We start from the raw sequence: 27,991 nt of genomic DNA on the forward strand, positions 1-27,991 counted from the left end.
TTGTCAGTTTCGTTTCTCCAGAAGTGGAACTGACGACATACACATTTAGGGTGAGGTGATGAGCATAAAGATACCAGGTGCCTACTAAAACACGATGTCGTCTGTAGTGTCTCAATATGTTACAAAAATTATCTGTGGAAATCAAGGATGTTTGGACTTCAAGCAGCTTGACCAGATCGTTGGTCAAAAGTTCACTTGTGCAGATGAGGTCCTACTTGGAATACTTCGTGACAGCGGAAAATATGCCATCAGTGAAGGCAAAGAAAAGGCTTCAGGTCGTGTTATGAGCCAGGACAGTGTTATTGTTGCTAAGACTTCACTACGAGTCTGTCAAACCTCTCATAAAGAGTGTCATCAGTGCGACAATTTACACATATGCAGCCACTTTGTATGCGGTAACTGCAAGTACGGGTAAGTGCCATGCTCTTTTAGACTATTATATGTAGGCTATCAAGTTTCTTATCGCATAGGCTATATACAGTGGGTCTGCAGATGTTTCATAGCATCTGTAAATACAACTTAGTTATGAGTCCAGTATGTTGATAATTTCGGTGTAGCAACAGGCACCGTAATTTAGCTACATTTGTAGTGCCTATTTTAATTAAGATGCGTTCGTAAATTCACTCTGGCTATCTACTCCGAATTCAGAGCACTCTCGTATGAGTGTGCCAGGGCGCAGAATAACTGATTCATTTACGAAGGCGCAACACTGGTTGAATATGAGCAAAAAAGCGTTGTTAAATTGTTGCCAGTAACACAGTTTGTCACCAAAGCTTTAGATAACATGAAAACAGCCACCAGGTTTGCTAGGGGTTCTAGTAGGGCGAGTAAAATAGTCAGTGAGGTGTACTCTCATTTGTGTCGAAGTACAGTAGCTAGCAAGTTAGCTAATTTAAGCAGGTCACCCAGCTTGGGTACTTGACGATTAAACGCCGTTTGGGTCTTTGGGTGTCAAAAAAGACAAGTTACACGTCAAATAACACTATTTGGCGCGTTAGATAATGCAATGAAACAGCGCGCTATCGACTGCCTCAAAAGCTTGCTCGAGCGGCAGAGTCGGTATCCGCGCTTATAAACCCAGGGTCGTTTGACACGTCAAATAACACAATTCTATTATAGAATCTTGTGTGTGCGTGTGTGTGTGTGTGTGTGTGTGTGTGTGTTGAATTTGTGCGTGCAATCCAAGCGCCACCACTACGATCAGTAGCATTGTAAAAGCTGTAGAAAAAAAGTCGGCAACTATGCATACACTGGACACGAATGATGTGATTACAATACCACTTTGGTAATAAGGCAGCTGAGTCCTTCTACCGACAGCGCATACATTGAATGCCTGAAATACATTAAATGCCTGAATTGGGACGATTTCTCACCCGTCTGTATTATGTGAGTATCGTCCTTTCTAGTGCCGGTGTGGACACTAGGCTACATACATCTATGGCCATCTATCGGTCCATTTCTCGTGAAACAATCCTATGCTAAAGCTTGCTGGCTACAGTAGGTATGTTTGAAGCAGCACATAACTCATTTCTGTTGTTGACAATTACATACTATACTTTCTCACTGCTCTTTAAACTTCCATTTGATCTTGTTTTAGTGTCTTAATTAAAGACAATCGCTGGTAAAAGCGCAACATTTAGATTTTTTTTTCATTTTACTAAGGCTTTGAATTTGCACTAATGGCAATCTCCATTGCAGATTTGACAGCCTTTAGGTCATTTTGGATACCAATGTTACTAGCTAGTTAGACACCGATCCTGTCCACCAATATTTGTGTGTATATACATTTTTCATTGGTCTACTTGATGTATACAATTTTGAAACAAATATTGCTGTTTATTTTTATGGACACTGAACTACCGTGATTTACGTCGGCCATGATTGTTGAGGTTGGTCACTGACGGTCCTCAGTTACATTCCCTTTATCTTGGACTCAACTACGACATTGGAGTCTAATACTATCACTCCTCTCTTCCAATTGTACTCTTGTTTAATTGTTGCACTAGCTGAAGTTTAGACCCACGGTTCGTCAGCTTAATTGTACATATCCAAAATGCTAATTGTCCGTTTGGATACTCTTATTGAATTGTTCCCTGTTATTAACGACGTTCAACAATTTACCGATACAGGGGCTGACCCTTTTTATAGCCTACTGGTTAATTTGAAACATCTATTTACTTAGCCCTGTGGCGACACCTAGTGGAGGACACATTTTATGGCCATTGAAATGCCACAAATCACTGTTAACATTTTTCAATAACTGAAGCTGAAGGTTATACTCGTTGTTTAAAGTGTGACCTAAACCCAAAATGTACACTTGCCTATTGACATATAATTATTATTTTTTTCAAGGGCGTTATGTAACTTTTTTCCAAGATTGGTTTGACCTCACTGCACATGTAGGGTAATCAACTGATGCTGAGTAAGATAATTTCTGCTGCTCGTCTCGTTCATAATGACGAGTTTAGGATTTGTATTTTTTCTTTGAAGGTTGTTGTGCTATTTGTGTGTCTAGGGGGTACGTTGGCATTATCCAAAGATTCTTGTGCTCTGCTTTTTTTTATTTTATTTTCTTATTCAGATGTTTTGCTCATGCTGCTCCTCTCTCAATTTGACTTCTCTTAAAAGGATTAATGTCTAGTTCAACAACAAGTCAGGATGGTACTTTAGGACTTTCAGTCAGACTGGTGCATGGATCATTCGTGGTTGTGGGGAGAAAATGAAGCGCTCCAGAGTATTTTCATATCTGAAAAGCCTGGATACTGATATTGCATTTCTTCAAGAAACGCACCTACTGTACGACCATTACTAGATTGTGTAAAGCATGGATTGGACAGGTTTTTCATTCAAATTTTTAACGGCAAAGCCAGGGGAACAGCAATAGTAATTCACAAACAAGTGCAGTTTTCACCCTCACAGATCATTTCAGATCCTGGAGGACGTTATACAATAGTTAGTGGCACCCTCTTCCAAACCCCTGTAGTACTTGTGACTGTTTACGCCCCTAACTGGGATGACACTAGATTTATGACGTCTTTTAGCCTCTCCCTAATCTTGAAACCCACCGCCTCATCTTTGGCGGGGACCTTAACTGTGTTATTGAACCAAGACTTGACCGGTCTGATCTCAGAACACTTACTCCTTCCGGGATGGCAAAAGCTCTTTCTACACTCGTGACCCAAATGGGTTGTGTTGATCCATGGTGCTTCCTCCACCCGGTCACAAAAGACTTCTCCTACTTTTGTCATGTTCATCAAGCCGACTCGCGCATCTCCTACTTATTGTTTTTAGATAGAGCCCTTCTCCCCTCAGTTAAAACTAGTGATGCACCGATATGACATTTTTGGTCGATACCGATATCCAATATTTTCCTTGGCAAAAAAAGATGATGGATATTTAACATTTTAGTGGCCTTTTAAGCATTCTAGAACAGTTAAATAGTTAACACACACACGGACGCAGCGGTCAAAGGCACTGCATCTCAGTGCAAGAGGCGTCACTACAGTCCCTGGTTTGAATCCAGGCTGTATCACATCTGGCCGTGATTGGGAGTCCCAAGGGGCGTCGCACAATTTGCCCAGCGTCGTCCGGGATGTCATTTGTAAATAAGAATTTGTTCTTAACTGACTTGCCTAGTGAAATAAAGGTTACACACACACACACATAAAAGTTATTTTGTTGGCATTTACGTATGTCTCATTACCAGTAAAACATAATCAAAACCTATTTCTTTCACTTACTTGCTGTTTTCAGTCATTTCATTCTCAACCAGGATTTCTATGGAACACCGTTTGGGTCTTTGTGTGTCAAAAAAGATGCACGTCAAATAACACTATTCAGCTATTGTGCCAAATCCTTATTGTGGCTATTTTCACAACACAACCCGTTCCGGTCGAGCCTCACTAGCCAGATGAAGCTAGCTGGCTGCTTATAACATTAGCTTTGGGCAACATGGTTAAGTAGCATAATGAAAATGACTGCACTTTCTACTGGTCATTGTTTTCAGGCTGGTTGTATTGGTGCTAGCTAGGTACCAAGCTAAAGCTAGCTACCCCAAACGTTGCGGTCAAACAAATGTTTTATTACCAACGCGGTATTGTGGCCGGTGTTTGCAGACGTTTTTTGTACAGCTTTAACAGTGCTACTGTACCTTTTTTGACACGCAAAGACCCAAACGGCATTCCACTGTATGTATGTATGTATGTATGTATGTATGTATGTATGTCGGGAAGCTAATAGCAGTGATGCTGTTACTGTCTAACTCCAGGAGGGCAACATCTGAAAAATGGCACACTTTGTAATAGAGGTCGACCGATTTATGATTTTTCAACGCCGATACCGATTTATTGGAGGCCCGAAAAAGCCAATACCGATTAATCGGCCGACTATTATTACGCTTTTTTTAATGTGTGTGTGTGTGTATATATATATATATATATCAATTTATCAACCCATGGAGTTCTGGATTTGGAGTCACACCCAAAATTAAAGTGGAAAACCACACTACAGGCTGATCCAACTTTGATGTAATGTCCTTAAAACAAGTCAAAATGAGGCTCAGTAGTGTGTGTGGCCTCCACGTGCCTGTATGACCTCCCTACAACGCCTGGGCATGCTCCAGATGAGGTGACGGATGGTCTCCTGAGGGATCTCCTCCTAGACCAGGACTAAAGCATCCGCCAACTCCTGGACAGTCTGTGGTGCAACGTGGCGTTGGTGGATGGAGCGAGACATGATGTCCCAGATGTGCTCAATTGGATTCAGGTCTGGGGAACGGGCGGGCCAGTCCATAGCATCAATGCCTTCCTCTTGCAGGAACTGCTGACACACTCCAGCCACATGAGGTCTAGCATTGTCTTGCATTAGGAGGAACCCAGGGCCAACCGCACCAGCATATGGTCTCACAAGGGGTCTGAGGATCTCATCTCGGTACCTAATGGCAGTCAGGCTACCTCTGGCGAGCACATGGAGGGCTGTGCGGCCCCCCCAAAGAAATGCCACCCCACACCATGACTGACCCACCGCCAAACCGGTCATGCTGGAGGATGTTGCAGGCAGCAGAACGTTCTCCACGGCGTCTCCAGACTCTGTCACGTCTGTCACGTGCTCAGTGTGAACCTGCTTTCATCTGTGAAGAGCACAGGGCGCCAGTGGCGAATTTGCCAATCTTGGTGTTCTCTGGCAAATACCAAATGTCCTGCATGGTGTTGGGCTGTAAGCACAACCCCCACCTGTGGACGTCGGGCCCTCATACCACCCTCATGGAGTCTGTTTCTGACCGTTTGAGCAGACACATGCACATTTGTGGCCTGCTGGAGGTAATTTTGCAGGGCTCTGGCAGTGCTCCTCCTGCTCCTCCTTGCACAAAGGCGGAGGTAGCGGTCCTGCTGCTGGGTTGTTGCCCTCCTACGGCCTCCTCCACGTCTCCTGATGTACTGGCCTGTCTCCTGGTAGCGCCTCCATGCTCTGGACACTACGCTGACAGACACAGCAAACCTTCTTGCCACAGCTCGCATTGATGTGCCATCCTGGATGAGCTGCACTACCTGAGCCACTTGTGTGGGTTGTAGACTCCGTCTCATGCTACCACTAGAGTGAAAGCACCGCCAGCATTCAAAAGTGACCAAAACATCAGCCAAGAAGCATAGGAACTGAGAAGTGGTCTGTGGTCACCACCTGCAGAACCACTCCTTTATTGGGGGTGTCTTGCTAATTGCGTATAATTTCCACCTGTTGTCTATTCCATTTGCACAACAGCATGTGAAATTTATTGTCAATCAGTGTTGCTTCCTAAGTGGACAGTTTGATTTCACAGAAGTGTGATTGACTTGGAGTTACATTGTGTTGTTTAAGTGTTCCCTTTATTTTTTTGAGCAGTATATGTGTATATATATATATATATATATACACACAAATTCTTCAAGCTCTGTCAAATTGGTTGTTGATCATTGCTAGACAACCAATATCAGGTCTTGCCATAGATTCTTCAAGTAGATTTCAGTCAAAACAGTAACTGGGCCACTCAGGAACATTCACCATCTTCTTGGTAAGCAACTCCAGTGTACATTTGACCTTGTTTTAGGTTATTGTCCTGCTGAATTCATCTCTCAGTATCTGGTGGAAGGTAGACTGAACCAGGTTTTCCTCTAGGATTTTGCCTTTGCTTAGCTTCGTTCCATTTTTAAAAAGATTCTGAAAAACTCCCAAGTCCTTAACGATTACAAGCATACCCATAACATGATGCAGCCACCACTATACTTGAAAATATGGAGAGTGGTACTCCATAATGTGTTGGGGGACGATAGTAATTTAGTCAGGTTACCTTTGCATTCTTGGGCACTTGAAACAAGATGGTATTACAGGGGTCAGGGATAGGTTGAAAATGTAAGTGAAGACATTTGGCAGTTGATCAGCGCATGCTCTGCGTACACGTTCTGATATTCCATCTGGCTTTGCGAATGTTAACCTGTTTAAAGGTTTTACTTACATCTGCTGTGGAGTGCGAGATCGTGCAGAACTCAGAAGTATTACTCAAATTAATAGAAATTAATAAAGAAAGTGAACCTTATTTTGGACACACATCTTGCATCTATCACAATCATTTGGGTTAAGAGATTATCACAAACAAAGGTGATCAACAACATAAATCACAGTTGAGCTTCCCAAAATCTTTGTAGCTAAAGTATTACTTTATCTCTTTTGACAATTGTTTGTCTAGCCCACTCCTACCCTAGATCAGCAAAGGAATTTTGTTAGTTTACGCAAAGGTGATTGACCTGCAAACATTGATTTTACAGTTATTACTCTCTTGCGGCTGGGTTGTTGGCAGAAAGTATTACTTTGCTTTCGGGAAACTGACCCCACATCTGTTATTATTAACTGACCCATTAGATTAGCGTGTGCATGCATACATACATACATACATACATACATAGGCCTAATCTGTCAGCAACACAGGCCTAACCTGTCAGAAACAACAGAGGGTGAAAGTCTTTGAGCAGGGCTGCCGCGGCTTCACTGGACTACCAACACAATGTAGGAAGACTTTTGGACAAGTATAAAGTCTATCTGGAAAAGTCTTTAAAATATGGACCTTTAAATCATACGATGCATGCACCACCGTTAAGACCGATTTTGACTTAACTACGAGTGCGACACACATACGTTTGACTTGAATGTACCGGGAAGGTGGACATCTGGTGAGCCTGAAAAAAGTTACATTTTCAATACATTATACCCCAAAAGTGTATTTTTGAGAACTGCATCACTGTTGAGTGAAATGAAATCAAGAAATACACCGGGGCCATACTTACGAACATAAGAAACCATTTAGATTTAAACAGTTTCTCTAGCACAAAATGTGCATCAGCCAATTCAAATAGTTGATTTATGGGTCTCTCGAGTGGCGCAGTGGCTTGAGGCGTCACTACAGATCCGGGTTTGATCCCGGGCTGTGTCGCAGCTGGCCGCGACCGGGAGACCCATGACGTGTAGCACAATTGGCCTGACGTCATCCGGGTTAGGGGAGGGTTTGGCCGGCCGGAATGTCCTTGTCACATCACGCTCTAGTGACTCCTGTGGCGGGTTGGGCGCGTGCACACTGACATGGTCGCTAGTTGTACGGTGTTTCTTCCGACACATTGGTGCGGCTGGCTTCCGGGTTAAGCGATCAGTGTGTCAAGAAGCAGTGCTGCTTGGCAGGGTTGTGTTTCGGGGGACGCATGGCTCTCGACCTTTGCCTCTTCCGAGTCCGTACGGTAGTTACAGCAATAGGACAAGACTAACTACCAATTGGATATATCACGAAAAAGGGGTAAAATGATTTGTTATTAAAGAAAAAAAAAATATACAAAATAAAAATGCTTTACTTGCACTTGACAATGCTAAATTGTAGCTGGTCTCATCAGATAACAAAGCACACGTTAGCCCTATGCTAACCTCACCAGGTGGCAATGATTATGTCCTGGAACAAGTTCTGCATCAGCCAATTGAAATTGTTGACCTAGTTGGACGTGTTCCAACGCTTGGAAGTAGCCGCAACACATACTTCAGTCCAACAGCACGTTCTGATCATCAAAGCAACTATCATTATTATAATCATCCACTTTGTCACATGCATTTTGGATCGAGCACTAAGGACCGGCAGTGAATTATAATTTTTTTCTTCAATCAAAAACGCTTTCAATCAAATGTATTTAAAGCCCTTTTTACATCAGCCGATGTCACAAAATGCTGTACAGAAACCCAGCCTAAAACCCCAAACAGCAAGTAATGCAGATGTAGAAGCACGGTGGCTAGGAAAAACTCCCTAGAAATGCAGGAACCTAGGAAGAAACCTAGAGAGGAACCAGGCTCTGAGGAGTGGCCAGTACTCTTCTGGCTGTGCCGGGTGGAGATTATAACAGTACATGGCCAAGATGTTCAAACGTTCATAGATGACCAGCAGGGTCTAATAATAATAATCATAATAATCACAGTGGTTGTAGAGGGTGCAACTGGTCAGCACCTCAGGAGTAAATGTCAGTTGGCTTTTCATAGCCGATCATTCAGAGTTAAAGACAGCAGGTGCGGTAGAGAGAGAGAGTGTCAAACAGTACGTCCATTACAAGGTAGCACGTCCGGTGAACAGGTCAGGGTTCCATAGCCGCAGGCAGAACAGTTGAAATTGGCACAGCAGCACGACCAGGTGGACTGGGGACTGCAAGGAGTCATCAGGCCAGGTAGTCCATGACACACTGACTACACCGCTCGCGTTGCAAAATAAATGTAGAAATGTATGTTATTCAATCACTGCACCCACACTGCTCGCGCGCGCCAACGAGTGTCTGCGTTGCCAAGGGCTGAAATAGAAGTCAGTTCTATTTGTGACGCAGATCGCGCTGCAAGTCCTGCCTCTCCCATCTCCTCATTGGTTTATAGAAGCAGGTACCCACGTGCCATCTCCTCATTGGTTATACCCACGTGAGTGACTGAAAGACGAACGAGGTCAGTGGCGGTAATGCACCTAATTTATGAAAGTTGCCAATCGCAATATAAAGTCAAGAGAAGAAAAAGCCTGGAAGGAGGAGAGATGACTAGCAATGACTCGGTTGACCGTTTTATGTGTGGATTAATTGTCGGAGTAGCCCAGGACAAATTAGCTAGCAACTGCAAGCTAGCTAAATTGGACAAATTAGCTAGCAAGTGCAAGCTAGCTAGCTAAATTGCCATAAATGTTTAATGCTTTTCGACCTGTCCCCAAATTAATGTAATTGGTTCAGAGTTTGTTTTGATATTTTAAACTGCGTGTCGTGATTGCGTTTGGTGTGGGGGGACAAAATACATTTATGCACGATGGCACACGCGCGCAGCTAGTTTGGGTTCCGTGAGGCATGGTCCTAGGGCTCAGGCCCTCGGAGAGAGAGAGGGAGAGAACTTAAATTCACACAGGACACTGGATAAGACCGGATAAATACTCCAGATATAACAGGCTGAGCCTAGCCCCCCGATACAAACAATTGCAGCATAAATATGAGGGGGGTCACGAACCCATGGTTTTAAGTGCACTATCAATTTCAAGTCAACAGCTTTAGCAGTGTGTGCCACCTAGAAGTGATGATGATAGCCTAAATGACTACTATTTGACAAATCCATAAGGCTCTACGTCTTTTTCTTTTTTTACAATGTACGATAAACATACATTTATTTTTTTCCTTAAGCATATGGATGTGTGTGAAATGGATAAACAAAAACGTGGGGTTTTGTCATATGCGAAAACGTTAGTAGTAGCTAGTAACCTAGTCAAGGATGCGTCAATTAAATAGACCAACGAACAAAAGTAAACCTTGAATTTGTAGGTTTAATTTTTAGAAATGCCAATGGTTGGTGGATATAAAGTCTAAGATATTTGATAAGCTGATGAAGAATTTGTTCAGGGATATAATCACTTACACCTAGTGAGTTAGCATAGGGCTAATGTGTGCCATGTTCTCTGATGGGACCAGCTAAAATCTTGCGTTCTGTCAAGTGCAATAAAATGAACGATTTTTAGCTGACGCTCTTTTCCAGAGCGACTTACAGGCGCAATTAGAGTTAACCCACACTGGTTGAATCAACATTGTTTCCACATCATTTCAATGAAATGACATTAAACCAACGTGGAATAGACAATGAATTGACTTCTGTGCCCAGTGGGAAGCTGTTCGTTCCCAGGTAAGTGTCATCGAATACTTAACCCGATCACGCTGGGTATACAAACCCGTTCATGCCGTCTGAATACCGTGTTAATTTCCCAACGTACACTGCTTCACACCCTGCGTGTATGTGTGACAAGAATGTATTGATAACTTCCGAGAATTGTTTGTTTGCTGGAAAGTTATCTGGAATTTTCAACCCAGAAACGGGTCTTTCCATGCACACTTTGACCACAAACACAGGTCAGCTACCTGGGGTATATTCATTATGCCGATTCTGTGGTAAAACATTCTGCAACAAATCTTTTACTCCAAACAGAACGTTTTGCAATAAAAACGAGAGTTTCTATCCTACAAATTCAGGTAGGTGCCTCCTCTTTTGGTTCTTAAGCGGTAAACTGTTTCCATTGCAAGATGTAATGAATACACCCCTGATGTAACTGGCTCTGTAACTCATTAATTGGATATCTCATGCAAAATGAGTATCAGACAAGCTTTGATTGGACTTGTTAGTGAATACTCCTGAGGTGCTGACCTGTTGCACACTCTACAACCACTGTGATTATTATTTTACCCTGCTAGTCATCTATGAACATCTTGGCTATTTACTCTTATAATCTCTACCTGGCACAGCCAGAAGAGGACTGGCCACCCCTCAGAGCCTGGTTCCTCTCTAGGTTTCTTCCTAGGTTCCTGCCTTTCTTGGGAGTTTTTCCTAGCCACCGTGCTTCTACATCTGCATTGCTTGCTGTTTGGGGTTTTAGGCTGGGTGTCTGTATAGCACTTCGTGACATCGGCTGATGTAAAAAGGGCTTTATAAATACATTTGATTGAATAGATAAAGTAGCTAACATATTTTTGCTGAGCAGCCTACAGCATTTGTTGACCTGACAAACCTGTCTTCTGTTGTCTTGGTTTCATTTGCACATCTTATGTCTGTGTACTCAAACATTGTTTGCATGTCTCTTTAAACTCTAGGAACAAGTGCAAAAAGGCCCACCGTCTAGATTCCCCACACAACGCAGCTATTATAAGTGAGGTGGGTCACCATGACCTGGAGGAGGCAGAGCTGTTCCAACTTCTGCTGCAGAACGACCCCTACCTGATGCCTGAGGTGGGTGGCCCCCAAAATTACCCTTAACAATTAATGTACAGTTTATCTAAAAAGATTGGATAGGTTAGCACTGGGGTAATACTGTAGCTCCAGCACCAACTGATATGGAAAAAGAGTAAGCCAGGTGTTAATTGCATGTAGTATGCGCTCTGGATGTTTGACCATCTCCTTTCAACTCCTTCCAGATCTGCTCCCATTACAACAAGCGCGTTGGTGAGCATGGCATCTGCAAGTTTAAAAGCAGCTGCACAAAACTCCACCTCTGCCTGCACTTCCTCCAGGGTGACTGTAGGTTTGGTGCTGGATGTAAGAGGGCCCACACGTTCGATGCCCCTGCAATGAAGATTCTAAATAGCAGAGGATTCAGCCAAGAGAACATCAAGATCCTCCACAATATCTACAAGAATAAATTCATCATCACTCACCAAGAAAATCCAGCTAGTAAGGAAATGACAAGGTAGAATCCATGAATACAGAGAATCCATGCAAACAGTGCTTTAGTAACCGTGTCTGTCCTGTGTTTAGCTGTAGCACCCTCCCTTGCTCCAGTCATGAAGCCAGCTGAGAAACAACAGCCCTCCTCCAGCTCCACCAGTGAGACTGACAGAAATGAAATCTGCCTCTTCTCCATCCGCAGTCGCTGCAGCTTCAAAGGTAACATCAACCTAAACATACTTTATTATCAACATTTCTGTTTACAGTAGTGTGTTTACATGTTTCTGTGGTTGTGTTGTCAGACACATGTGTCCGTGTCCACTACCATCTGCCTTACAAATGGCAGATCTTAGATGGAGTGACTTGGAGAGACCTGGACAATGTAGAGGAGATTGAGAAGGCCTACTGTAACCCACAAAATGACACAAGGTACTGTTGTCATCATATCAGGTTTGGTGTGGATTTTTGTTACCTGTCATACCAGATTTAAGATATGTTAGTGTTTTATTAGATAGAGTATATTACCTTTTTTAAACAACTTATTTTGTTGTTCAACTGTGTTGCCCTCAGTGGTGGAAGTAAGCCTGTGAACTTCCTCACCATGACATGTGGAAGCCCTCCAGTTCGTCGTCTGTCCACTATTTCATCCGTCACCAAACCCCCTTACTTCATCCTCACAACAGAGTGGCTGTGGTACTGGAGAGATGACTGTGGCCAGTGGATAGAGTATGGCCATGAGGTCAGTCTGAATGCTGAATATGCATGGGTGTGGTTTTTATTGTGACTTTACTCCACCCTCTTTGAGTTGACCTAAACTGTGGTCTTATTCTGTGCAGGGTGGTGAGGGGAATGTGGCCTCTGTCATTTCCCAGACCCTGGAGAATGCTTACCAAACAGACTCTGACAGCGAGATTCCATTTGAATCTGGAGGTCAGAAGTACATTCTCAATCTCAAAGGTATACCCCTTGTCACTGATATATAGTAATTCAGCAGTTAATCAGCTCTTTATTGGCTAACAACCTGTTAAAATATGTTATCATAAATATTGTTTCTGTTTCAGAGATGCATCAGCAGAATATTATATTTACAACCAAAAAAGCAATTTGTCGAAGGCCCCGTTTTCTCTCTAAGGAAGATGTGAATGCCAAGCTGAAGAGGTATTGTTCTTCATGGTTGTAATGTATGTCTGTAATGAATGTAATGTGAAGTATGCCACTCACCCAAATTTCACATCTCCCCGTCCTACCCCAGAACCAAATGAAGTAGTTGGCCAAATAGTACTGAGGATTCAGGAAGGCCTATTGGATATCTGTGTCTGAATCAGCCAAACTAGAAGCCAACCCTTATCTATTGGAATTTCCCTGTTGAATTTCCTGTTTCTTCTTTTGTCTCTGTGTTAGTGAGTCTGAGAGCTCCAGTTCCTCTGTGACTGTCCCTCCACATTGGGACAAAGGAGTCTTGTCTGACGCCACAGACTACAAGGTACTATGTAGTGATACTGTACTGTTTAATTTAGTTGAGTTTACATGAAACACACGTGAGCACACAGGCATTTCACTGTAGTCTGAAACTGTGGTTTTCGACACCTGACATATACCATTTGATTTGCTTTGACACTATTATAATGGTAGGCACCAATATCGATAATGCAATATGATATCGAATTGAGCAAGGGATATCGGTTTATCCTTGATGTTGTCCTACACCATTAAGTAAAATAGCATACATGACTGTTCCTGCAGGCACAAAAACCTTTCTCTGCCTCTCAATTTAGCATACTTAATTTCCAACTGATGGGCCATCAATGGGCTTACCATTTTATTCAAACTGGTTGGGTAGGTTAAGCCCCCAGAACATTGTCACCTGGCCTAATGGGCAATTAGCAAGCCGTTTTCTGGACTTCACAAAACCGTGAAAGTGAAAAGAAAATGTAACATTCACAGTTGCAATGCTATATATCGATATCGGATTGAAAAACTGCAACTGATATCGATATAGATTTTCCATATTAGTGATATTAATATTAGTGTGGAATATTTCCCATAGAGACATCTCACTCAATAAAGTAATCTGTGGTTTCCTTCAGCTGGTTCCACTCTCAAGCCAGATAGAAGAGTACCAAAAGTTGGAGAAGCTATTCAAACATACCATGGCCAGCAGCACCATCCACAGCATCAAACGGATCCAGAACCCCTCACTCTGGAGGGTCTTCCAGTGGTATGTTTTGTAGACTGCTGTATTCAGTTGAAAAACTGGTGTCTAGTAGATCTACTGAGACTCAATCCTCAGCCTTGTGCCGTTGAAGGCCTTTTTCAATAGCGTGATGAGTTGGAACGCTTCAGAGGGGCAGTTACGTGTTTTTGTGAAGCAGAGGTCCTGAGTTCTGTGCAATAAATTGAATAGATACCAACATTTTGACATCTGTGCTGCTTTCATCAGGTTTTCTTCTGGGTGGGTAGTGGATAGCAGCTAGTCATACTGTAGCTAGCTTAGCATCGGGGCACTGCCTTCTTGAGACCACATGGGTTTCTGTAGTATAACAGTAACTACGGTGACCTTGGCTTGCAGAGTTTTGTATTGTAAGTTGGCATCGAATCTTGCAGTGGTTTGGTACATGCAACATTAGCATATTTACATAATGATATTTGTTTCCTTACATCGTCCCCAATGCAAATTCAGTACATACCCGGACAAGGAGTGACTGCAATCTACACTTTGGTTTTGACTAGCAACTGGAGACATTAGTATTTGCATTTTTGTACTAAAAAAGTATATCCTCCCTGTTTAGCATGTTTAAAATGTCATGCCCAAATGATTGCAAGATAATTTTACACCAAATTTATTGAGTAACACAATCCACGTTCACAAAAAACATAACAATTATTTTAAGAATTATAGATACAGAACTCCTTTGTGCAATCGAGGTGTCCGATTTTAAAATAGCTTTTCGGTGAAAGCACATTTTGCAATATTCTGAGTAGATAGCCCAGCCATCACGGCTAGCTATTTAGACACCCACCAAGTTTAGCCCTGACCAAAGTCAGATTTACTATTAGAAAAGTTTGATTACCTTTGGTGTTCTTCGTCAGAATGCACTCCCAGGACTGCTACTTCAATAACAAATGTTGGTTTGGTTCAAAATAATCCATAGTTATATCCAAACAGCGGCGTTTTGTTCGTGCGTTCAAGACACTATCCGAAGTGTAAATAAGGGTCACGAGCATGGCGCAATTCGTGACAAAAGATTTCTAAATATTCCATTACCGTACTTCGAAGCATGTCAACCGCTGTTTAAAATCAATTTTTATGGCATTTTTCTCGTAAAAAAGCGATAATATTCCGACCGGGACTCTGCGTTTAGGTAAACAGACGAAAGAAAACAAAGCATGGGGTCGACTCGGGCACGCGCCTGAGTCTCACAGTACTGTGACCAGCCACTATCCAAACGCGCTACTTTTTTTCAGCCAGAGCCTGCAAAGCCACGATTCAGCTTTTTGCCGCCTTCTGAGAGCCCATGGGAGCCGTAGGAAGTGTCAGTAACAGCAGAGATCCCCTGTAATGGATAGAGATAATCAAGAAGGGCAAGAAATGTCTTTCACCTTTCCAGAAATGTCTCTCGCTGTGCCCTGGACACCATATGTGAATTGATTGCCCCCCATCTATCTTCAGAGTTCGTACTGTTTGGTGACCTAAACTGGGATATGTTTAACACCCTGGCCGTCTTACAATCTAAACTAGATGCCCTCAATCTCACACAAATTACCAAGGAACCTACTAGGTACAACCCTAAATCCGTAAACATGGGCACCCTCATAGATATCATCCTGACCAACTTGCCCTCTAAATACACCTTTGCTGTCTTCAACCAGGATCTCAGCGATCACTGCCTCATTGCTGCGTCCGTAAGGGGTCCGCGGTCAACCTACCACCTCTCATCACTGTCAAACGTTCCCAAAAACGCTTCAGCAAGCAGGTCTTTCTAATCGACCTGGCCCGGGTATCCTGGAAGGATATTGACCTCATCCCGTTAGTAGAGGATGCCTGGTTATTCTTTAAAAGTGCTTATCATCACCATCTTAAATTAGCATGCCCCATTCAAAAAATGGTTCACTCCAGACTTGACTGCCCTTGACCAGCACAAAAGCATCCTGTGAAGTACTGCATTAGCATTGAACAGTCCCTGCGATGTGGAACTTTTCAGGGAAGTCAGGAACCAATACACACAGTCAGTTAGCTTTCCTAAGGCTAGCTTTTTCAAAGATAAATTTGCTACCTGTAGCACTAATTCCAAAAAGTTTTGGGACACCGTGAAGTCCATGGAAAATAAGAGCACCACCTCCCAACTGCCCACTGCACTGAGGCAAGGAAATACTGTCACCACCGATAAATCTACGATAATCGAGGACTTCAGTAAGAGTTTCTCTACGGCTGGCCATGCTTTCCACCTGGCCATGCTTTCCACCTGGCTACCCCTACCCTGGCTAACAGCTCTGCACCCCCCCGCAGCAACTTTCCCAAGACCCCCCCCCCCCCCCTGCTTCTCCTTCACCCAAATCCAGATAGCTGATGTTCTGAAAGAGCTGCAAAATCTGGATCCCTACAAATCTGATGGGCTAGACAATCTGGACCCTCTCTTTCTAAAATTATCTGCCGAAATTGTTGCAACCCCTATTACTAGCCTGTTCAACCTGTCGTATCGTCTGAGATCCATAGTAGTCTGGCTGTTTTATGGATCTCTGCCATATGGTTTTATGGCGGATTTGGAGCAGGTTGTTCAGGTTATTTCGATATAGGACTCATTTTAATGTGGATATAGATACTTTTGTACCTATTTCCTCCAGCATCTTCACAAGATCCTTTGCTGTTGTTCTGGGATTGATTTGCACTCTTCGCACCAAAGTAAGTTCATCTCTAGGAGACAGAATGCATCTCCTTCCTGAGTGGTATGACAGCTGTGTGGTCCCATGGTGTTTATACTTGCGTACTACTGCTTGTACCGATGAACGTGGTACCTTCAGGCGTTTGGAAATTGCTCCCAAGGTTGAACCAGACTTGTGGAGGTCTACAATTATTTTTCTGAGGTCTTGGCTGATTCCTTTTGATTTTCCCATGATGTCAAGCAAAGAGGCACTGAGTTTGAAGGTAGACCTTGAAATACATTCACAGGTACACCTCCAATTGACTCAAATGATGTCAATTAGCCTATCAGAAGCTTCTAAAGCCATGACATCATTTTCTGGAATTTTCCAAGCTGTTTAAAGGCACAGTCAACTTAGTGTATGTGAACTTCTGATCCACTGGAATTGTGATACAGTGAAAAAATCTGTCTGTAAACAATTGTTGGAAAAATTACTTGTCATGCACAAAGTAGTTGTCCTAAAAGACTTGCCAAAACTATAGTTTGTTAACCTCTCTGGGATATGTGGGACGCTAGTGTCCCACGTCGACAACAGCCAGTGAAATTGCAGGGCGCCAAATTCAAAACAACAGAAATCTCATAATTACAATTCCTCAAACATACAAGTATTATACACCATTTTAAAGATAAACTTCTTGTTAATCCAGTCACAGTGTCTGATTTCAAAAATGCTTTACGGCGAAAGCATACCATACGATTATGTTAGGTCAGCGCCTAGTCACAAAAAAACATACAGCCATTTTCCAGCCAAAGAGAGCAGTCACAAAAAGCAGAAATAGAGATAAAATTAATCACTAACCTTTGATGATCTTCATCAGATGGCACTCATAGGACTTCATGTTACACAATACGTGTATGTTTTGTTCGATAAAGTTTATATTACATTGGCGCGTTATGTTCAGTAATGTTATGCCTACAAAACAGCCGGTGATTTTGCAGAGAGCCACATCAATTTACAGAAATACTCATCATAAACTTTGATGAAAGATACGAGTGTTATGCACAGGATTATAGATAAACTTCTCCTTAATGCAACCGCTGTGTCAGATTTCAAAAAAAGCTTTGCGGTGAAAGCACACCATGCAATAATCTGAGTGCAGCGCTCAGCCACCAAAACAAGACATACAGATACCCGCCATGTTGTGGAGTCAACAAAAGTCAGAAATAGTGTTATAAATATTCACTTACCTTTGATGATCTTCATCGGAATGCACTCCCACAGTAAATGTTTGTTTTGTTCGATAAAGTTAATCTTTATGTCCAAATACCTCCATTTTGTTCGCGTTTAGTTCACTATTCCAAATGCACAAGGCGCAGGCACTAAGTCCAGACAAAAAGTCAAAAAAGTTCCATTACAGTTTGTAGAAACGTCAAACGATGTATAGAATCAATCTTTAGGATGTTTTTATCATAAATCTTCAATAATATTCCAACCTTGACAATTCCTTTGTCTTTAGAAATGAAAGGGAACGGAGCTCGTGGTCACGGCCGCGTGCGTGACTTAACGAAAGGCTTTCAGCCTGACCACTGGTTCAAACAGCTCTTATTCGTTCCCCTTTTACAATAGAAGCCTGGAACAACGTTCTAAAGACTGTTGACATCTAGTGGAAGCCTTAGGAAGTGCAATCTGACCAAATTTACACTGTATATTGGATAGGCAATTACTTGAAAAACTACAAACCTCAGATTTCCACACTTCCTGGTTGGGTTTTTTCTCAGGTTTTTGCCTGCCATATGAGTTCTGTTATACTCACATCATTCTAACAGTTTTAGAAACATGTTTTCTAAAGAGTTTTCTATCCAAATCTACTAATAATATGCATATCCTACCTTCTGGGCCTGAGTAGCAGGCAGTTTACTACGGGCACGCTTTTCATCCGGACGTCAAAATACTGTCCCCTACCCAAGAGAGGTTAAGGATCATATCACCTCCACGTTACCTGACACCCTAGACCCACTTCAATTTGCTTACCGCCCCAATAGATCCACAGACAATGCCATCGCACTGCACACTGCCCTATCCCATCTGGACAAGAAGTATACCGATGTAAGAATGCTGTTCATTGACTTCAGCTCAACCTTCAACACCATAGTACGCTCCAAGCTCATCATTAAGCTCGGGGCCCTGGGTCTGACCACCGCCCTGGACTTCCTGACGGGCCGCCCCCCAGGTGGTGAAGGTAGGAAACAGCACCTCCACTTTGCTGATCCTCAACACTGGGGCCCCACAATGGTGTGTGCTCAGCCCACTCCTGTACTCCCTGTTCACCCATGACTGCATGGCCACGCACTCCTCCAACTCAATCATGAAGTTTGCAGACATCCTGAGACCATTCATGTGTGGGGTTGCTTCTCAGCCAAGGGAGTGGGCTCACTCAAAATTTTGCCTAAGAACACAGCCATGAATAAAGAATGGTACCAACACATCCTCCGAGAGCAACTTCTCCCAACCATCCAGGAACAGTTTGGTGACGAACAATGCCTTTTCCAGCATGATGGAGCACCTTGCCATAAGGCAAACGTGATAACTTAGTGGCTCGGGGAACAAAACATTGATATTTTGGGTCCATGGCCAGGACACTCCCCAGACCTTAATCCCATTGAGAACTTGTGGTCAATCCTCAAGAGGCGGGTGGAGAAACAAAAACCCACATATTCTGACAAACTCCAAGAATTGATTATGCAAGAATGGGCTGCCATCAGTCATGATGTGGCCCAGAAGTTAATTGACAGCATGCCAGGGCGGATTGCGGAGGTCTTGAAAAAGAAGGGTCAACACTGCAAATATTGACTCTTTGCATCAACTTCATGTAACTGTCAATAAAAGCCTTTGACACTTATAAAATGCTTGTAATTATACTTCAGTATTCCATAGTAACATCTGACAAAAATACCTAAAGACACTAAGGCAGCAGACTTTGTGAAAATTAATATTTGTGTCATTCTCAAAACTTTTGGCCACGACTGTATATACAGTGCCTTGCGAAAGTATTCGGCCCCCTTGAACTTTTCGACCTTTTGCCACATTTCAGGCTTCAAACATAAAGATATAAAACTGTAATTTTTTTGTGAAGAATCAACAACAAGTGGGACACAATCATGAAGTGGAACGAAATGTATTGGATATTTCAAACTTTTTTAACAAATAAAAAACTGAAAAATTGGCCGTGCAAAATTATTCAGCCCCTTTACTTTCAGTGCAGCAAACTCTCTCCAGAAGTTCAGTGAGGATCTCTGAATGATCCAATGTTGACATAAATGACTAATGATGATAAATAGAATCCACCTGTGTGTAATCAAGTCTCCGTATAAATGCACCTGCTCTGTGATAGTCTGAGGTCCGTTTAAAGCGCAGAGAGCATCATGAAGAACAAGGAACACACCAGACAGGTCCGAGATACTGTTGTGGAGAAGTTTAAAGCCGGATTTGGATACAAAAAGATTTCCCAAGCTTTAAACATCCCAAGGAGCACTGTGCAAGCGATAATATTGAAATGGAAGGAGTATCAGACCACTGCAAATCTACGAAGACCCGGCCATCCCTCTAAACTTTCAGCTCATACAAGGAGAAGACTGATCAGAGATGCAGCCAAGAGGCCCATGATCACTCTGGATGAACTGCAGAGATCTACAGCTGAGGTGGGAGACTCTGTCCATAGGACAACAATCAGTCGTATACTGCACAAATCTGGCCTTTATGGAAGAGTGGCAAGAAGAAAGCCATTTCTTAAAGATATCCATAAAAAGTGTTGTTTAAAGTTTGCCACTAGCCACCTGGGAGACACAAACATGTGGAAGAAGGTGCTCTGGTTAGATGAAACCAAAATCGAACTTTTTGGCAACAATGCAAAATGTTATGTTTGGCGTAAAAGCAACACAGCTCATCACCCTGAACACACCATCCCCACTGTCAAACATGGTGGTGGCAGCATCATGGTTTGGGCCTGCTTTTCTTCAACAGGGGCAGGGAAGATGGTTAAAATTGATGGGAAGATGGATGGAGCCAAATACAGGACCATTCTGGAAGAAAACCTGATGGAGTCTGCAAAAGACCTGAGACTGGGACGGAGATTTGTCTTCCAACAAGACAATGATCCAAAACATAAAGCAAAATCTACAATGGAATGGTTCACAAATAAACATATCCAGGTGTTAGAATGGCCAAGTCAAAGTCCAGACCTGAATCCCTATCGAGAATCTGTGGAAAGAACTGAAAACTGCTGTTCACAAACGCTCTCCATCCAACCTCACTGAGCTCGAGCTGTTTTGCAAGGAGGAATGGGCAAAAATTTCAGTCTCTCGATGTGCAAAACTGATAGACATACCCCAAACGACTTACAGCTGTAATCGCAGCAAAAGGTGGCGCTACAAAGTATTAACTTAAGGGGGCTGAATAATTTTGCACGCCCAATTTTTCAGTTTTTTATTTGTTAAAAAACTTTGAAATATCCAATAAATTTCGTTCCACTTCATGATCGTGTCCCACTTGTTGTTGATTCTTCACAAAAAAATTACAGTTTTATATCTTTGTTTGAAGCCTGAAATGTGGCAAAAGGTCAAAGTTCAAGGGGGCCGAATACTTTCGCAAGGCACTGTACTGTATTCTATTCGACTGTATTTTAGTTAATGCCACTCCGACATTGCTCGTCCTAATATTTATATATTTATTTCATTATTTTACTTTTAGATTTGAATTGTTAGACAGTACTGCACTGTTGGCGCTAGGAACTGAAGCATTTCGCTACACCCAGAATAACATCTGCTAAATATGTGTATGTGAGCAATAACATTTGCTTTGATTTGAGAATACCCTCTCCACTCTTGCAGAGCCACTAGGGATGCTAAACACCCTTCGGGCTACTCTTGCCATGTTGGGCAGGGATGCATAGCTTTTTTGATGTTGCTAGGTCAACAGAATTTTAGGCAACATAACCTTATCAAAACGGAAAGCTCCTTGAGAGGTAATATGTCAGCAGGCCTATTGGGACAAAATCAATGAAAACAAACAAAACTTTTAAGAGATGATTTTTTTGGTTTCTAAGTACTTTGCTACAATGACACACATAGCTAGCTACTCACTTCATTCTGTTCTGTTAGCATGTGCACGTAGTAAGTACACCATCATGCTTTCGGAATGCATGTCTTTTCAGATTCCACAGTGATTCTTTAGTTGTGGACACAACATCACTGCACTCCCTCTCTTGGTCCTCATCTTTGTAAGTCACCTTGATTTTGCACCTGAATGTTTTATCAGTTTCTTTATGAAAATATTTAGCAAACTCCATGACAGTTGCTAAAGAAAGGGGCTATGCTGGGGCGGGCATGCCCTGAGCTCGTGAAGTGAGTGCTTCTGGAATGAAATTGGAGCGGGCGAGGGGGCTGGAACTCTGCGCTCCAGCCAAATTGGGCACTGCTCATACTCTGCGTTGTACGGGTTTTGACTGAGAGCCACTCTGAACTTGAGCACCTCGCGCGACAAAAAGTTGCCGTCATCCCTCCTGCTAATTGGGCAACTTTTGTACATTTTGTATTTGATTGAGGGGAAATGCTGTAAATTGTATTTTGAAAGATGAGATATTGAGGATTTATAATAAATATGGCTTTGTCATACAAGCTAACCAAACACCTGTGAGTCCATTAATGTGCACTTCACATTTCCAAATCATTAAACTGATGACATATACAGTCAATATTTATGATCACCATGTTTGATGTACAGTTACAAGATGACAAGACGTCATACCCTGCATTGTTCTGAACAGAATGCCAATTTTCTTCACAACAGTAATTGTGTAATGGCGGGGATGCAGGGTTGTAATTCCAAAGAAAACAACTACAAACTAGTTGCCGCAGTTCCTCAACGCCACAGCTAGGAGAGCTCAAACACCTTATGGTTGAAGACTCTTCTTTGAGACATAAAAGTTTATTGAAATGACTTAGGAACTGTGCACACTTTGGAGAGGTGTGGGTGTGTGGGGCCACTTGGAGACAGCAGTTAGTCCTCACTCAAACTGTTGTCATTTTTTTGTCTTATGTTGCACTTACCCCACATTTCCCAGGAATATTATTATGTTACTGAATGTATGCAGAGTATTTTCAGCGAAAAGTACACCAAATGTAAAATCCTGTGTGTTTGTTTTCAGTCTTGTGAACTGTCAATAATAATTTGGGCACAAGGGGGGGTGCTTATTTGTCCTGTTACACACACACAAGTGTTTCTTTTTAGATATCCAAACTCCCCCTGAGACACCCGCAGGGAGTGAGGTCATGGGCAGGGTCACCATTGTACAGCGCCCCTGGAGAAATTAGGGTTAAGTGCCTTGCTCAAGGGCACAGCTATAGATTTTTATTTTGTTTGCTCCGATAATCAAATCGGCAACCTTTTGGTTACTGGCCCAACACGCTAACCTCGAGGCTACCTGCCACCCTGTTGTGTTTTGACCTTTTGGTCTAATAAGTTTCCCATCAACTCCAAACTGTTGTCTTTAAATCGCTACCATGGTTATACATATGCTTTTCATATTTGTTCTGTAAGGCACATTTAAATGTTGTCCTATCCATATAGGCCAATTCCAACCAGTGTGAAGGGCTAAGAGAATACTTAGGCATGACATTTCAAACTTGCTAAATTTAATTAATGTCCCTGTTTTGATATTTCCTGTTTGTTGACCGGTCAGTCTGCAACTTTTGAGGTTCGTATCTTTGAGGTTTTACTGTATAAGCATGTGTTTGCAGTGGCTAGTTTTAACAAAACCAAATGTATGGATTGCAGCCACTCCTTGTCCATAGATTGCGTTCAAGGTAAGGAAATAAATATCTTAATATGTAAAATTGCTGAACTATCCCTTTAATGTATTGTTTTGTGTGCTTGTGGTTAGGCAGAAGGAACAGATGATGAAGAAGAATGGAGGGAAACCGGTTGATGAGAGAGAATTGTTCCACGGCACAGATCCCTCTATCATAGATGTCATCTGTGAACAGAACTTTGACTGGAGGACCTGCGGTGTCAATGGAACACTTTATGGCCTAGGTGAATCTCTATTGCTATATCAGTCACATAAAAGCAAATGTTTCTGCTAGACTTTTGAAACATTTGTCTCTAACATGCTGTCGTTCTTATTTTTCAGGGAGCTACTTTGCTAGAGATGCCTCATACTCTAACGCGTACATAAGATCTCAGAGCAGTAGCAAGAAGATCATGTTTGTGGTTCTGGTCTTGGTTGGAGAGTTCACCAATGGGTGTCATACATACCGTCGTCCACCTCAGAAAAGCACCAGCAAGGTCCTCTACGACAGCTGTGTCGACTCAGAAAACAACCCATCCATTTTTGTTGTGTTTGAGAAACAGCAGATTTATCCTGAGTACCTAATTGAGTACTCCTAAAATCCACAGGGGTCCATACCAATGTCTTCCACTGAAGACAACTGATATTTTGTGACTTGCTAACAGTCCTCACATGCTCTACCTACTGTATTTCTGTTATTCATTGAAATGGGGATAGTGATTTATTGAATTGGGGCTAGGTTTTGGGGTGTTTTTTTTGTTATTATTCTGGGCTCTTTTAATTCGTATCGCCAAAGTTCAGTGCTATAGCATGATTGAAATTTAAAGGCAATGTTCTCACAGTCGCTTCTAGTCCATATCTGTTTATGTATTATTTCTTACATTGTTAGCCCAGAAAATCTTAAGTGTTATTACATACAGCCGGGAAGAACTATAGGATATCAGAGCGACGTCAACTTACCAACATTACGACCAGGAATACCACTTTCCCGAAGCGGATCCTTTGTTCGCACCACCACCCAGGGCAATGGATCTGATCCCAGAGACCGACCCAAAATAACATTGCCGCAGAAGAGGTAGACGGAGCGGCGTCCTGGTCAGACTTTGGAGGCTTGCACACCATCCACCGCTTCCGAGTATATTGGTCGCCAATGTCCAGTCTCTAGATAACAAGGTAGACAAAATTAGGGCAAGGGTTGCTTTCCAGAGAGACATCATGGATTGTAACATACTGTTCCACATGGCTCTCTCGGGATATGTTGGAGTCAGTACAGCCACCGGGATACTTTATGGGTCGTGCCGACAGAAATAAACATCTCTCAAGGAAGAAGGGCGGGGGTGTATGTTTCATGATGTAATCGTAACAACATACAGGAACTCAAGTCCTTTAGTTCACCTGACCTAGAATTCCTCACAATCAAATGCTGACCATCTTATCTCCCAAGAGAATTCTCGTCGGTTATTGTCACAGCCGTGTATATCCTCCCTCAAGCTGATACCACAATGGCCCTCAAGGAACTTCACTGGACTATATGCAAACTGGAAACCATATATCCTAAGGCTGCATTTATTGTAGCTGTGGATTTTAACAAAGCAAATGAGAACAAGGCTACCTAAATTCTATCAGCATATTGATTGTAGCACTCGTGCGGGCAATACACTGGATCACTGCTGCTCTAACTTCCTCGACGCATACAAGGCCCTCCCCGCCCTCCCTTCGGCAAATCTGAACATGACTCCATTTTGCTCCTCCCGTCCTATAGGCAGAAACTCAAACAGGATGTACCCGTGATGAGAACTATTCAACACTGGTCTGACCACTCAGGAATCCACGCTTCAAGATTGTTTTGATCACGTGGACTGGGAAATGTTCGGTGCAGCCTCAGAATAATATACATTTATTTGTTGAGTGAGTTTATAAGGAAGTGCATGTTGTACCCACTGTGACTATTAAAACCTACCCTAATCAGAAACCGTGGAAATGCCACCATGTGGTGGCATTTGCGCAAAACTAAAAGCGTGAACCACCGCAGTTAACCATGAAAAGATGACTGGGAATATGGCAGTGTAGTTATTCACTCCGCAAGGTAATCAAACAAGCAAAATGTCGGTATAGAGACAAAGTGGCTACCAAGGACTGCGGGCCCCCCTCTCCTTCTCCGTGGCCGACGTGAGTAAGAAAGACATTTAAACGTGTTAACCCTCGCGAGGCTGCCGGCCCAGATGGCATCCCTAGCCGCGCCCTCAGAGCATGCGCAGACCAGCTTGCTGATGTGTTTACGGACATATTCAATCTCTCCCCATTCCAGTCTGCTGTCCCCACATGCTTCAAGATGGCCACCATTGTTCCTGTACCCAAGAAGGCAAAGATAAATTAACTAAATGACTATCGTCCCGTAGCACTCACTTCTGTCATCATGAAGTGCATTGAGAGACTAGTCAAGGATCATATCACCTCCACCCTACCTGTCACCCTAGACCCACTTCAATTTGCTTACCGCCCCAATAGGTCCACAGATGATGCAATCGCCATCACACTGCACACTGCCCTATCCCATCTGGACAAGAGGAATACCTTTGTAAGAATGCTGTTCATTGACTACAGCTCAGCATTCAACACCATAGTACCCTCCAAGCTCATCATTAAGCTTGAGGCCTTGGGTCTCAACCCCGCCCTGTGCAATTGGGTCCTGGACTTCCTGATGGGCCGCCCCCTAGGTGGTGAAGGTAGGAAACAACATCTCCACTTCGCTGATCCTCAACACTGGGGCTCCACAAGGGTGCGTGCTCAGCCCTCTCCTGTACTCCCTGTTCACCCATGACTGCGTGGCCATGCTCGCCTCCAACTCAATCATCAAGTTTACAGACGGCACAACAGTAGTGGGCTTGATTACCAACAACAATGAGACAGCCTACAGGGAGGAGGTGAGGGCACTCGGAGTGTGGTGTCAGGAAAACAACCTCTCACTCAACATCAACATAACAAAGTAGATGATCATGGATTTCAAGAAACAGCAGAGGGAGCACCCCCCTATCCACATCAACGGGACAGCAGTGTTTTAAGTTCCTCTGCATTCTTATCACTGACAAACTGAAATGGTCCACCCACACAGACAGTGTGGTGAAGAAGGCGCAACAGCGCCTCTTCAACCTCAGGAGGCTGAAAAATTTGGCTTGTCACCTTAGACCCTCACAGTCTTTTACAGATGCACAATTGAGAGCATCCTGTTTGAGAGCATCACCGCCTGGTACGGCAACTGCACCGCCTGGTACGGCAACTGCACCGCCCACACCCGCAAGGCTCTCCAGAGGGTGGTGTGGTCTGCACAACGCATCACCGGGGGCAAACTACCTGCCCTCCAGGACACCTACAGCACCCGATGTCACAGGAAGGCCAAAAAGATCATCAAGGACAACAACCACCCGAGCCACTGCCTGTTCACCCCGCTACCATCCAGAAAGCGAGGTCAGTACAGGTGCATCAAAGCTGGGCCATCAGACTGTTAAACAGCCATCACTAACACAGAGGCTGCTGCCTACATACAGACTTGAAATCATTGGCCTCTTTAATAAATGGATCACTAGTCATTAATAATGCCCCTTTAATGTTTACATATCTTGCATTACTCATATGTATATACTGTATTTTATACCATCTATTGCATCTTGCCTATGCCGCTCGGTCATCGCCCATCCATATATTTGTATGTGTATATATTCTTATTCCATTCCTTTACTTAGATTTGTGTGTGTTAGGTAGTTGTGTAATTGTTAGATATTACTGCACTGTCGAACCTAGAAGCACAAGCATTTCGCTACACTCGCAATAACATCTGCTAACCATGTGTATGTGATCAATAAAATTTGATTTGCATTCACAGTAAATGCTGCATATGCCGGCTTAATCGGAAATTACCTTTACATTTAAATCGCGCTATAGCGCTGAACTTTGGCGATTTGAATTGATCCAGCCCTAAGATGTTTTACTTTCCTTTTCAATAAGTCATGCATAACATAAGACATGGCACAACGGTTGCAGAGGATCGAGGTCTTTTTATATATTTCATTTTTTTAAGGCGCGTGGCAGTCCCACTACTTACATATTTTATTGGTTGATGGAACAATGGCAATGAAGGAGAGAGATGTGAGTCAGAAGGGCACTGGGTCAGATTTGACCCATGCCCACACAGTATATGTGTGCCAGGGTCTACGGCCCTGTAACCGCTAGAACACGGGTAGCTTTTTATTTAATGGTCATCGGGTCTTCTATATTAATGTACACATGGAAATTCTTATGTCAGAGACATCATTTTATCTCTCTTAGGTAGGTGAAAGCTACAACTTATTCCTTGAGGTGGATATATTTTTTTATTTTGTACAGTGTCAAACTTAAACATCTAGTAATGTGAAATAACTTCTTAAGCTGAGCACTGAATACTACTTGTTGCAATACCTCTTGTTACAGTCCTGTTATGCTCTTTTCTTATTTACACTATCAACTTAATATTTATCTTTACAACGATCTAAATTGGTACACTGCAATAAAATTGCTCTTTGCTCAGTTTCT

At 42.9% G+C, this 27,991-nt stretch overlaps 1 protein-coding gene across 2 annotated transcripts; it reads left to right on the forward strand.

Moving 5' to 3' along the window:
- Position 1: 1 nt before the first annotated feature.
- On the forward strand, positions 2-27,985 carry LOC106561394 (protein mono-ADP-ribosyltransferase PARP12). Of its 2 annotated transcripts, none has more exons than XM_014125331.3 (12): positions 2-411; positions 11,151-11,286; positions 11,472-11,727; positions 11,812-11,940; positions 12,024-12,150; positions 12,292-12,460; positions 12,558-12,678; positions 12,783-12,879; positions 13,123-13,204; positions 13,809-13,939; positions 23,519-23,670; positions 23,768-27,985. In XM_014125331.3, exons 1-12 carry the CDS (start codon positions 95-97, stop codon positions 24,022-24,024), a joined length of 1,974 nt encoding a protein of 657 aa, XP_013980806.3. In that variant the 5' UTR covers positions 2-94; the 3' UTR covers positions 24,025-27,985. The 2 variants fall into 2 exon arrangements, with proteins under 2 accessions (XP_013980806.3, XP_082813443.1); XM_082957317.1 differs by lacking the exon at positions 2-411 and adding an exon at positions 1,191-1,386.
- Positions 27,986-27,991: the final 6 nt, after the last annotated feature.

This window comes from Salmo salar, chromosome 10 (assembly GCF_965601325.2).
Source record: "Salmo salar chromosome 10, fSalSal1, whole genome shotgun sequence".
In the NCBI taxonomy this organism is placed as follows: domain Eukaryota; kingdom Metazoa; phylum Chordata; class Actinopteri; order Salmoniformes; family Salmonidae; genus Salmo; species Salmo salar.

Bases quoted from the DNA above. Each gene is read 5' to 3' on its own strand.
- LOC106561394 (XM_014125331.3), top strand. From the start codon at position 95: ATGTCGTCTGTAGTGTCTCAATATGTTACAAAAATTATCTGTGGAAAT. The intron at 11,941-12,023 runs GTAACATCAACC...TTGTGTTGTCAG, and splicing joins CAGTCGCTGCAGCTTCAAAG to ACACATGTGTCCGTGTCCAC. The intron at 23,671-23,767 runs GTGAATCTCTAT...CTTATTTTTCAG, and splicing joins TGGAACACTTTATGGCCTAG to GGAGCTACTTTGCTAGAGAT.